The sequence below is a fragment of the Adiantum capillus-veneris genome, chromosome 15, assembly GCF_014529385.1.
Source record: "Adiantum capillus-veneris isolate H3 chromosome 15, ASM1452938v2, whole genome shotgun sequence".
In the NCBI taxonomy this organism is placed as follows: domain Eukaryota; kingdom Viridiplantae; phylum Streptophyta; class Polypodiopsida; order Polypodiales; family Pteridaceae; genus Adiantum; species Adiantum capillus-veneris.
The window spans coordinates 24,961,864-24,974,879 of record NC_140945.1 but is presented as its reverse complement, the minus strand read 5'-3'; the positions used below and the strand labels follow the sequence as shown (position 1 = coordinate 24,974,879).

The window sequence follows — 13,016 nt, the reverse complement described above, 5'->3', positions numbered from 1 at the left end:
TCACCCTCCGCAGATCGCCCATATGCAGGAAGTAATGCCGGAGATTAGAGCGGCAAGGGGGAAAGGCAAGATCGCTTTCTACCGAGACCGAAAAGTAGTAATACCGGAGCGACGCTCCACATGATGGTGCGAGACTTATGGGACCACACTCAAAGTAGCTGCCTGGGATTGCAATGGATCTATGCGTCTTGATGTGGGTGCTTTTGAGGATAGCTTTACTGGAAGAGACATCATCTTCTACTCTGAGACACACCAGGCCCTGGGGCAATCCATGCCTCACATCAGTGGATATAAGTGGGAGACAGCCTACAGACAAGAGACACGCTCAGAGCACAGAGGGCGGGGCTCGGGAGGAGTAGCAGTGTTATTTAGAGAGGATCTGTAGCCACTGATACATATAGCCCGCAGGGACGAGCAGGCCTGGTACATGTGGGTGAGACTGAAAGCAGAGACAGGCAGATACCTCTATCTAGCTATTTGTTACTTTCCCCCGAGTACATCAGTTTATGCACCACCTAGGGGACAATCCCCTTTCTCTATTTTGGATGATGACATATGGGAGTTCTCTAGGGACGGTGACATTATCATCCTCGGGGACTTCAATGCTAGGAGTGCCCATCACCAGGCAGTGTTCTATGATACTTCAGAGGAGACGCTAAGAGAGATAGATGTGGAAGATATGGGCCTTTCCAGACTATCACACGATATGGAATATACTGAGTATGGGCGACACTTGATAGACATGGGCACTGCACATGGATTGGCCATCTTGAACGGCCTACAGAGATTTCCTGCTGCGGGAGGTTTCACATGCTTCCCACACAGACATGGAGCTAGCACGGTGGACTATGTCATGGCACAACCGAATCTCATCTCTAGTATCCAGGATCTCACAGTTGGGCCCAGACCGGTCGGGGTGGCAGTGGATCATGCTTTGGTGTCAATGAATATCTCTTTCCAATTCAGTGTAGCACACAGGCCACGAGTAGCAGCCCCTACTCGCTACACATTCACAAGGGAGACGGACTCTATATACATGGACGGAATCTACAGACCCCTATGCACTGAGGACCCGGGGCGACCTCTGGAGGAGCTAACTACTATACTGACAGACATTACATGAGGCAGCAGCAGAAGCATACCCACACACCCAGCCTGAGCAGAGCCGCCGATCTGGGAGCATGCCTCAGAACAGCTGGTACGATGAGGAGTGCCGCCAGACTAGAGCCAGACTTCAGAGGGAGGTGCTCTTGGGGGACGTCGCTCACAGACAGTCACAGATGGACTTTCGACGCCTGGTGCGGCGAAAGAAGAGGGCTTTTTTGGCCCGACTCGAGCAGGATCTATATCAGCTATTCATGAGTCAAGACTCGCGTGAGGCGTGGCAGCTCTTTCATGAGCCCCCCCCCCCCCCGCTATTTCCTCCACAGAGACCTGGGATCAGTACGCATCATCTCTGTACACAGTACCTGAACCGCCGCCCCTCCCCAATCCTCCCCACATACATGTGTCTTTTTCACCGCTGAGATGATGAAGAAAGCTATTGACAGGATGAAGACTGGGAGAGCATATGATCATGAGGGCCTAGTAGCTGAGCATTTCATGCATGCCAAAGACCTACTAGCAGAGCTTCTAGCAGTTATGTTTAACCGTGCCATGTGTGAGGGCCTACCGGACACTTGGAGCCTATCTACGATCGTACCTATCTTCAAATCAGGAGACCCCATGGAGCCTGGGAATGATCGCACTATTATGATCGGGCACACACTGGCACGGTTGTATGCATCCATTCTTGAGCAACAGCTGAGTAGATGGGTAGAGAGGGAAGGAATGCGTGCAACTGGGCAAGCAGGATTTAGGAGAGGCTTCTCTACTCTTGACCATATCCTTACACTCAGGGCCATCATCGAGGAAGGCAGATCTCATGGGAGACGGATCTATTGTAGCTTTGTGGACTTCCGCAAAGCTTTCGACACGGTACCCAGAGCTAGACTGATGCGCAGATTACAGGAAATGGGAGTACCCACAGAGCTCATTTGGGGGATCATGACATTATACAGATCAGTAGTAGGTCATGTAAGCACCCCGGAGGGACTCTCAATACCGGTTCACTCCACTATTGGGGTGAAGCAGGGTTGCTTGCTCTCTCCTACTCTTTTCGGTATGTATGTGAAGAGGTTTCTGACTACATTGACAAGGACGGGGATAAAGGTGCACAGTTGGCAGGGACATGGATTCCACTTTTGTTATATGCGGACGATATTGTGTTGATCTCCGAATCCCCAGAGGGAATGCAACGCCAATTGGATGCTTTGCATACGTTTGCCCACGAAAGTGGTTTGTCTGTCAACCTTGGTAAAACCAAGGTTATGGTGTTTAATACCACCCCACAATGGATCAGGAGATCAGCACCTACATTCAGATACGGCCAGGAGATTGTGGAGTACACAGACAGACGCTTACACTTACCTTGGAGCGGTTTTTACTGGACCCACATTCTAACTCAAAAGAGCAGCAGAGACCAGACTGACTAGAGCCCACGCAGCATTGGGTAGATTGTAGAGGATGTGTTCACAGGTTCAGTTTCAGGAACCCCAGACGAAGCTCTGGCTCTTTGACACCTTGGTGGCCTCAGCATTGCTCTATGGGGCTGAGATATGGGGACCTTCATTGGATCACCACGGGAGGCCGGGTCGCACAGACGGATGGGGGAACATGGAGAAGCCTCTCGTCTCTATGATCTCGCGGCTCATTAGAGCCAAGGCATCAGTACCACGGGCCATTATCCGAGCAGAGCTGGCGGCCCCCCCACTAATGGTAGAGGCGCTCACCAGATTAGTCTCCTTCATAAACCGCACATGGGAACTTCCCAGAGACAGATACGCTCGCATTGCACTTGAGTCCTCCCGACAGTTAGCCATACAAGGAGATACAACATGCTGGTATGGGGAGATGACATCATGGTTTCTGGTGCATGGGTTCAGCATAGACAGGCTGCCACCATTCCAGTACTCATTGGACGCACCATCTCTCATTCTTACACAGTCGGAGATCACCAAGCTCATCCGGCAAGACTTGATCCAGCTAGACACCAGGAGGACATGGATACAACCAGCACAAGAACTGGGCCCGAAGATGGCTTTCTACAGAGACCACCTTCTTCAGCTTACGGAAGATGGTTTTGTGATGAGACCCAAATACATGGATACCTACTTGTCTCATGGGATACGGTGTGCTATTGGCCAGTTACGCACATCGTCTCACCAGCTGCGGATTGAAACCGGGAGATATAGCGGAGTACCAGCAGAGGCCAGGACATGCCCCTTGTGTAACATGGAACCTGAGACAGAGCTGCATTATATATGCTGCTGCCCCGTCTACTACGAGATACGAGGCCGCTTCCATTGCTTGTTCAGAGAGGGTTTTGGACCACTCTCAAGAGTAATGAGATACGAAGATCAAAGATGCCTAGGTTTGTTCTTGCTCGAGCTGCGCAGACACAGAGAGAGCCTGATGAATGGCGAGGCTAACCATTCTCAAAGACGGATTAGAGACTTCTTCAGAGCAGACACGGGACAGCCGCAAGAGCCACTCCCACAGCAGAGCTCCCCCCGAAGGCGTCGCTCCTCGTCTCACACCAGAGGCACATTGATTGACCGAGCGATTGAACTAGGGAAATCCAGGCGCCCACGACTGCGCAGGACTACACAGCATCGACGGAGGCTACGTCAAAAGATTCAGAGCATGCTGGCCAGGCATGCACGACGCCCGATCAGACTTCTAACCATGGAGGAAATTGATGAGATTCGCCAACGACCGATGCTAGATCTTTTGTGATTCAGCTATCCCAACTAGCCGCCCATGTTTGCTTAGTTTTTTGGCTCAGCTCACATCGACCTATCTAGAATCCCATAATATATTTCTTTGTTTTGTACGATTGATTAGGTTATTTTGTTACTCTGACTTTGTATCAGATCCACCACCTTGTAACTTTCTGGTCTCATAGGTCACTATGGCCTTTTGAAGACGTTAATATAACATTTCATTTTATTTCATTTCATTTCTCTCTCTCTCTCTCTCTCTCTCTCTCTCTCTCTCTCTCTCTCTCTCTCTCTCTCTCTCTCTCTCTCTCGTCCTCGTCTAGCAAAGGAAGGACTCGAATCAAGGAAGCTTGTGAAGGGCTCACTCTCTCTCGCGCTCTCTTTCTCGGGACCTTGAGCCATAAGGGGGGAAGACGAAGCAAGTTGAGGTGTTGAGTTTGGCAAAGCAAGAAAGAAAGGATTGAAGGAGGGCTCTCTTATCCAACTGCTCCCCTCACCGACTACAAAAGTCCTCGTCTCACTGTGTCTATTCTTGGGCATCAATTCTCAGGCGTCATAGTGGATGGTGGATAAATCTGATGCCAGAGTTTACTATGTTGGCTTTAGGTCTGTAGCCTACCCGCCCTGCTCCATTCGTTGTTACATTGGTGGACCAGAGGACAGTCTATTCAGTGGGCATAGTAGATCAGGTGCCTTTGAAGGTACAAGACTTCACATTTAGCCTTGATTTTGTGGTGGTCAGTCTTCCGCAGGTGGAGAGAGGGTTTCCTTTGCTTATTGGTAGACCATGGTTGAGGCTTACTAAGGCACTCGATGATACATACGCCTGGCTCTCCCATGCAACCAATTCGACTCGAAGGAGGTATGGATCCAGTGGTTCATCACAGCTCATTGTCAGTACAGTCCAACCTTGATCTCAAGCAGCCCATCCCACCTGACGGGTCTGACGAAGACCTGCTCTGCAGTGGTTGGAAGCTACCACATCGATGTCGTGCTATGTGGTCTCTATTCAAGCCTCACTTGTGCCTGTGACACTCTCTCTCCCAACTATCCCAACTAGCCGCCCATTTTTGCTTAGTTTTTCGGCTTAGCTCACATCGACCTATCTAGAATCCCATAATATATATCTTTGTTTTGTACTGTTGATTAGGTTATTTTGTTACTCTGACTTTGTATCAGATCCACCACCTTGTAACTTTCTGGTCTCATAGGTCACTATGGCCTTTTGAAGACGTTAATATAACATTTCATTTCCCAACTCCTCAAGCCGACACCAGTGTACCAAGTCCTATAGCAAACAATGTGCCAGTCAAAGAATCAAGTGTGTTTGTCCCTGATGACCTGGATTCAAGTGTTCCTCTGATGGAAGCCGTCGGCCTTGGTGAACCTATAACACATCACCGAAGGGGGAAGAAATCTCCTCTGCATGAGCTCGCAAATGTTCCACCTCTTCCTCTAACATCTCCCGGGTCTTACGCCTCGCCCACTCAAAAGCACTTTGCTATGTCTGTGTCTGAAGACTTACCCTTCGAGGAGCTTCCACCAGGATGGCTACAAGAGGAATATGCAGAGTTTCCAATTGATCAAACACCAGCCCATGATGTCTCGAAGCTCCAAGAGGCAGCTCACTTCTCATCTTTTGAAGCGGTTATGGGAGCATCCCGCGTTACTCAATCAGGTAGTCTCTTTTATACACTTTTTTAAAGATGTTTTTGCTTGGTCCTACAAGGATTTGGAGGGGATCCCACCAGAATTGGGTGTTCACACTACAGCTTGTAGAAGTTTACAGGTTTTTCTCGAGTTTAATAAGAATAAAGAAATACTGAAAGGGGCGCCAGTCTTTGGGGCCTACAGGGTGTTGCTCTTTGCTTGGGAGTGCTCTAGCTACCAAGTCGTGAAATGTCTTGAAGTGTTGAATTTGAGTCACAGGCTTATTCGTGAAGTTTCTCTCTGTCGTAAAGTTTAAAAGTGTAAAGATTGGGTGAAAGCCAAAGTCTACCGCCCTACGGGCTGGTTTCAGCTGTGGTCCAGAGTAAAGGTTTTCCATCACCACCAATGGTGGGTCCCAAAAGGTGGGTCATAGCTGTACCGTACATGCCTGCAAACTGGGGCCCAAAAGGATCCCTACATACCGGGCATCATACCTGCATACCAACCATATAACATGGTATGGATGTCCCAAAAGCCCCATAACCTCCATGGTGCGTCCATGGAGCCTTTGAGTCATCTCTAGAAAAGGAGGCTGTCACCCAATATACCCAGGCTACTTGGGAAATCCTCGGCTGTCTGCTGCTGTTGCTGGTGGCGCCAAAAGGATTTGACGTCTTTGGAATTGGATGTCTTCATACCCATTATGGTAACTTTGCTTTAGGAATTTATTGGTGCCCTTTGCTCCTGCCATTGCTTGATCATTGTTCTCAAGATCTTATAATTCATAGGCTTGGCATATCTGGGATCTTTGGAGTATTCCAGGAAGTGGTCCACAATGTCATTTAGCTCAGCTTTCCTCCTGGCATCATTTTCTGGATCAGTGGAGCCATGATCCTTATGATGAGAGATTCCTTTGTAAGTTGTAACAAGTTTGGGTCTTATGGGCTGCTTTAGCCTTTATATCTTTCTTTTTTTCTTTCTGTCATTCTCAATGTGTTTCTTCAGCTGACAATTTTATAGCCCACATTGGCATGCTGGACATGAATGCCGGTGAGACTCTAGTATCAACCAGCCATCCCTTTGTCTGGGTCTCCGATTTGTCTGCCTGATTAGATTTTCACTCAGTAACTCAAAAGATTGATGATGGAATAGCAAAACTGATCTTAAAATTGCTGAGCTGTTTGTTGTGCTCTTGTTAAGCTTTTTATTAAAAGAAGCAGACATCTTTTTGGCCATCGTGTTTCAAGCCTTTTTGCATCAACTCAAGAATGTTAAGAACATCTCTGAATGGATCTCCCAAACATAGTCTTAAGTCATTTTCAGTTTTTTTTTTTCTCTTTCAAATTAAAAGCTTGTGTTTTTTCAAGGTCCTGAGTTCAGTATTCAAATTTAACAGAAGAAACATGCGTTAAGGGCCTATACGAGTGTCCTTTCCATTTTTGATGGGCAAGGCTGGAATTACATCAATGATCATGTTGTTTTCCACCTGGGAAGGTGTGTGCCCTCTATCAATTACCATATATCCTCCATATCAAAGCAACCAACTTTTTGACACTTTCGACTCCCTTCATACAGGCTATCGGCGCACCTTGGGAATTATTTGGGTGCAGTGCAACATTTTCGAAAGCTGATTACTTGTAGCCATCAGTCTCCAATCAATCAAGCAGCATTCCTCAAGGAATTCTTGCAGGCTGTGCAGGTGAGCCATTAGGCTTCAAGTAACCACGTAGCCTTTCTTAAGAAATACCTGCAGTGTGCAGATAGCAGTCTGACAAAGTGAACTTGTGGTCAAAGATAGCATTGAAATTCCTTGTTTTACAGAGTGCAAGTTTTGATAAGAGGAAGATGCTGCTTCTGGACCTTCCAGCCATAAACAAAGAGAGCACTAGGGTCTACTTTGAAGATCAAAGAACATATGCATCTGTGGCAGCTGTAAGTTCGGTCAATCATGATCTACCTGCATATTTATGTGGAGCACATGATTGGACTCCCCACAGAGGGGAGTAAAAGTCAATAACTCTTAGGAATCACTTATTTCATACAATTCTTTTACTAGATTAGTACAAGGAGGATTTTCCTTGTGCATGGATGCCATCAATAAGTGTTACTGCGTTTTACTACTATGGTCATTATAGGCTCCCAATGTGTGTCCAATATGGCTATGCCTTTGCATTGCAGTCGATGCTACCTGATGACATCTGGGCACCTCTGGAGGTTGGTCTTACCCCATTTGTACGAACAAACGCCAGAACATGGCTCGATCCAGCAGTATCTAAGAATTCTACGTCGGAAATCATGGATTACAATGAAAGCATGGCCGGAGGTTAGTATTCTATGTAACAACCGTGCTTGATCTCAGAGTCTGTGGGAGGTGATGTTTTTCTGTCATTGATTATAAGTGTACAGAGAAGAAAATATTTGCAATTAGTCCAGCAACAGAATGAAACTGGTCAGTGATGTATTTCAGAGGATTGGTGCACTTCTTTTCACAGGCTTGCTCATTCCACCTATGTAGAGCTGTTATGTCATGCAGTGTTGGGAGTGTCATAGCATATTTTCCGTACAAGATAGGCGAGTGCTGGATTGCAGGATCCTAGTTTTTAACCATGAAGATTCAAACTTTATGGTCATTCAAAAAGCCCATCTAGGAATCACTCTCTGCTGAGACGAGAGACCACAGCTACACAATGGAAGAAACACGGCTCATTATCACTGATATCCCAAAATGCAACAGGATACATACTACATAGTATGATACCAAACAAAAGAGACACAAAGAAACTAGAAGAGGCTGGAAATCAGGGCTATCGATAGGGCCCTGGAAAGTTCTGGTGTTAAGAATCAGATAAGCATCTTGTTGAGGGTACTGAAATGCCAAATGGGTAGCTTAAGTTTAATCCTCTTTTGTTAGAAGAGCTGTACTTCACCATGAAGAACGAAGGGTTCAAGAACAAAGAAATGGCTCTCATCACCATTGTTGGATAAAACCCCTGTTCCTGAAGACTAAGTTCTGGGGGACTCCTGAAAGATCATCCCTCTGTCTTTCACTTTTGATGTTGAAGAGGATGAGGATGCACCTGAGCTCTACACACGCAGCTTCTACACTGCCCTTTATTGCCACACAGTTTAAACTGTTGTTTGTCACTGCAACATTGCTGTAACTCCCACAGGTCTGCTTCTTCATATCTGGTCACATGCTCATTTTCTGTGCACAAAACTCTAATATAACTTGAGCAGTTTGTGAGATAGAGCAAGAGAATAGATAGAGGTGAAGAATAGACTTAAAATGGGTTTCAAGATGACAACGGTGGGTCTGTCATCTGGTGTGGACTTGGTGAACCGTATGAGGCAAAATGGAACGGGAGATCTTCGCTACGCTTGGGTACAGTTTGATCACGTTCGGCGGGTCGCAGATTGGGTGATCATGGCATGTTCACGTTTATGATCAAAGGTATGATGCTCATTCAAACTTGCGTTATTTATCGTCAAACCCCACTTTCGAGCTAAGTCCAATTGGGGTGTCTATGGACTACTTTTCTATGCACACTCCAGCTGAAACATTCTGTTGAATGTTATTCTGAGGTCTCGAATCTGCTGTGAGGAGGTAGATATACCATACGCTTAGGGTGGAAATCTGCTACCAAGGGCAATTTGTGCAGATGATTGCACATTGCTGTCCGGTCTCAGAGAAAGAGTGCATAGTGAGTGTCCTTTGTTTTGTTTGGTGCTTATCCCTGTCCCTCTTGTGTTTCTAATTTGCACTGAGGAGCCCTTAATTTACTCGGTTACATACCTTGCCAGTATTTCAAAGGATTTGGCCAAAATCTTCTTATCCCTCTGGTTTGGATGCTATAGTGTTTTCATCTCTTTAATGCAGCTTGCAGCAATATTAGGCTCAGCAAAACAAAGAAATAATCTTGGGCTTAGAGATGTTTGTTTGGGACTACACTGCTGCATCAGCTTGAATTGAACCATTGACATTCTACCCTTGCCTGAAAGATTGAGCTGAGCAGAAATTACTACGACTTGGCAACCCCACTATTCTTCACTCAAAAGCTTTTTATTTTATATTTTTGCTAGGGATTTAGTCAGGAGTATGCTGCATTTTTTGTGAATCTTAATGGTGAGTGATACAATCATCAGTTGTAGCTTGTTTTGGTGTTGTGGGCCCTATTTGCTTTATATCGACAAAAGCATCAACATTTTCCGAGTTTGTGAGTGGGAAAAAGGCCTGCAAATATATTGTGCTTTTCTACCTCTGTTTAGATGTGTCAATTTGAGTCAATTAAAAGAACCTTTCTGAAGGCAGCTTGCATCTCGATTGGTTCTCGAATTTTCTGAGATGAAAAGCATGCCAAGATTGTCAACAGCTTCAATTATTCATGTACCATGCTGTGTTATTGAACTTTCTAAGCATTGCCTGCATGAAAAATTTTCATGAGTTGTACTTCAGTCTGATGATATCTTGCAGAAGTAGTAACTTTTTTAAGCATTCATGTAGATCACACTTTTTGATAATGCTGAATACATATATGAACAGTTTTTAGGCATTGGAGAATACTTTCGACATCTCAAATACTTGAAAGTCTTCAGATGTTTGGGTTTTTTGTCACCAGAGACTTTGGCTGTGGATGTGGAGTTTATGAACCCTCTGCAAATTCCGTTAAATCTTTCATCTGTTTCACTTCTTTGCAAATTTGACATTGGGTCTGCAAGTTCGAAGGAAGGTATATTTCTTGCAATATCTATTATGCAAATGGCCAGTAGCCGCACTTTGTGTAAAATTCTGTCCATGCATGGATCCCAAGTTATGACAGAAACTCAGTATGGAGATCTTTGTATAATGTGTGCTTGTGTGTGTGTGTCGTGCATGCGAGCATATAATGTTACCTAGTTCTTCACCCACTCTTGGGCACTGACAATGGTAGTGGGGATGGTGTAGTATATAGTCAATACTATGCATGATGGAGCTGATGGTTTGTCTTGTGGATGACTTCCATGACTCTATACCTTACACTTTTTGTCAGAGATGAATCTGAGCATATCCTTGATTCATCTTGGTAGATTCACAAAGGTACAGCCAGGTAACACAGCTATGCTACATTGTTGTTGATTTTGATGTTCAACAGGAGGTCCTGGAAGTGGTACAGACTCAGACGATTTACTTGATTCTGATGGGAACAGTTTAGCTTTATCAAAGGCTGATTTAATGGAGTCAAACAGGCAATTGATTCCACTTTGTACTACATTTTTAAGAGAGATTCAAGATGGCTAATAATATATAATTGTTGCATTTTTTAAAGGCTCGGAGGTTACAATTACCTTGTGCTTTTAAAATCAAGCCGTTGTCGATTTTCAGGGAGGATGATGCAAGTCGAAATTCAAATGAGCAGCAAGAACTATCAATTACAGTGGTGGAAGAATCAATTACACTCAGTTCAGAGGAGCGTCATAAGGTTGTCTGCAGATTTTGGTTTACTTTTGAGGACACCCATCTGTTGCTTTCTTACATTCCATCTGTTACAAAATTAATTCCTCACTTGCCAGGACTGTATGCTGCCTTTAGTAAGCGTAATTTTAACCTATTTTTGGCAAAATAGCTAGAATCATCTCCTTTTTTTAAAACATCAGGTGCAGTTAAAGGTGATACCTCATGTTCAAGGCCTTCTATGCATCATGGGTGTCAAATGGACTCTTTCTGGTGTAGTGAGAGGGTATCAAATGTTTGCTTCTGTAGAAGCAAAAACTGACTCCAGGAAAGGAAAACGTGATATGCCACACACCTGCCCACCACACAAACGGCTCAAGTTTCTTGTTCGCGCGGTAAGAGAGATCTGTAATGCACACAGAGAGTATTCCTGTAGCTACAAGTGCTTTAGTTTAGTTCAACCATTATGTTTTCAGCACATGCCTAGGCTGGAGGTCTCTTTGCATGGAATGCCAGAGAAAGTAAATGCTGGAGAACTGCGTCGAGTGGTTTTGGAGCTCTCAAATACATCTGATGTTATCCTTAAGGTTTTCTGCACATCTAATCTCCTTACCTACCTACCAACTTACTTGATGTATAATTGTGTCTGACTTTTACGTGGGTGGCAGAATCTGAAGTTCTGTACAGGCCAGCCTGGAATTCTCATTATGGGGGAGTTAGAGGACTTGGACACAGAATTTCCCAATTGCCTTGAAGTCCCTTTTGCAGAGAAGCAGAATATTAGGGAGGACTTCGCAAATGGAGGTGCCATAGGTTCTTCAATATACAACTTTCCACAGGTTGGTTAAAAAACTAAGATGTTATAAGAATTAGCAGAGTTTTGGAACTAATTAAATGCACTTTTGTCTCCTTAATAGTCAACAATGCTGGAAGGTGGTTCGACATTGTTGTGGCCACTTTGGCTGCATGGAAGAGAGACAGGTGCCACAGTGCTAAATAGTGTTCTATATTATGAGGCCAGCGATGCATCTGTACAATCACATTATCGCACAGTTAGGATGAGCCATAGCCTCGAGGTAAGACAAATGCAAGGTCTGAGAGATTATTTGAGGTCAGTTTAGGTGGATAACCTTTTGATTGTGTCTTAAAGTTGCTTTTCTTGATGGGGTTCGAAAAGACAACAAGAGGCTTGGTTATGGGTGTTTATTCCATTAGGCTTGCATTTTCCTAGAGAATTGCACTCAAGCATTTATGGATGGAAATTCCAATTTTGAATCTTTTCTCTTGCTTGTAATGTGTTTGCTTTTCTTGTTGCAGGTTTTACCATCATTGCAAGTAGCTGTTCATTTATCGCCTTGTCTACTACAACTTGAACATTATCTCCTACGACTAGATATTGCAAATAAACATGATGCTGAAAATGTATGGTTACGGCAAGTGTCATGCATTGGAAGCAGGTGGCAGATTGCACCTTTACTTCCTCCAGTGACCAAGTGCTCTGGATCAGAAGGAATGTTGACTGAGTTCAGTCAGACAGAAGCTGCTTTTCTGTCTGCCTCTGTTAGCCCATCACAGTTGCTACCAGCTGGTCAGACCTTGTCTCTTTTTTTTCAGCTTCTGGTAAGAATCTGTGGGCTGTACCTTAAAAATTTGTTTCCCAAGCCACTCAATATGCTGACTTATGTCTAATAGATGTTCAAACTGGTTTATGGATTGCTTTAGGATGTGAAGAAGGGGGATAATAAATCAACGAAGCCAGAGTTTCTTAGCAATGTGAGGCTGGGTCCCCCTAGCAGTACTGCACCGTTGATTGACGTGACAAAAGGCCCAGTATCAAAGTTTCACGCATTAGTGAGGGGATTGAAAGAGAAGGTTCTGATTCTCTTTGCAGAGTTTCTCAAATCTTTTAAATAATTGAAAAACTTAATTTTCTCGAAAGACGCTTGAAGTGCATCCTTTTTATCCACGGTGAGGGTTTAATAAGTATCATCTGCTTATGGCCTTTGCTCTCGTTCTTGAATAACATGAACAAAGCATTACTGGATTCGGATGAGGATTCTTGTGGACACATACAGTCATACGTGTACTTACACCAGAATTACCACACGTAAATTTAA

At 44.8% G+C, this 13,016-nt stretch overlaps 1 protein-coding gene across 3 annotated transcripts in view; it reads left to right on the top strand.

Annotated features, from left to right (window-relative positions):
- The window catches only part of LOC147440406 (Tetratricopeptide repeat (TPR)-like superfamily protein), a 126,873-nt gene that overhangs the window by 61,290 nt on the left and 52,567 nt on the right, over positions 1 to 13,016 (top strand). For all 3 annotated transcript variants that reach the window (XM_086530147.1, XM_086530148.1, XM_086530149.1), the window contains 13 exons: positions 6,868 to 6,965; positions 7,047 to 7,170; positions 7,293 to 7,403; positions 7,650 to 7,794; positions 10,088 to 10,198; positions 10,601 to 10,694; positions 10,831 to 10,927; positions 11,103 to 11,294; positions 11,376 to 11,486; positions 11,568 to 11,738; positions 11,817 to 11,975; positions 12,217 to 12,519; positions 12,622 to 12,771. In XM_086530147.1, coding sequence (XP_086386273.1) covers positions 6,868 to 6,965; positions 7,047 to 7,170; positions 7,293 to 7,403; positions 7,650 to 7,794; positions 10,088 to 10,198; positions 10,601 to 10,694; positions 10,831 to 10,927; positions 11,103 to 11,294; positions 11,376 to 11,486; positions 11,568 to 11,738; positions 11,817 to 11,975; positions 12,217 to 12,519; positions 12,622 to 12,771 — 1,866 coding nt within the window. The remainder of the gene's footprint in view (positions 1 to 6,867; positions 6,966 to 7,046; positions 7,171 to 7,292; positions 7,404 to 7,649; positions 7,795 to 10,087; positions 10,199 to 10,600; positions 10,695 to 10,830; positions 10,928 to 11,102; positions 11,295 to 11,375; positions 11,487 to 11,567; positions 11,739 to 11,816; positions 11,976 to 12,216; positions 12,520 to 12,621; positions 12,772 to 13,016) is intronic.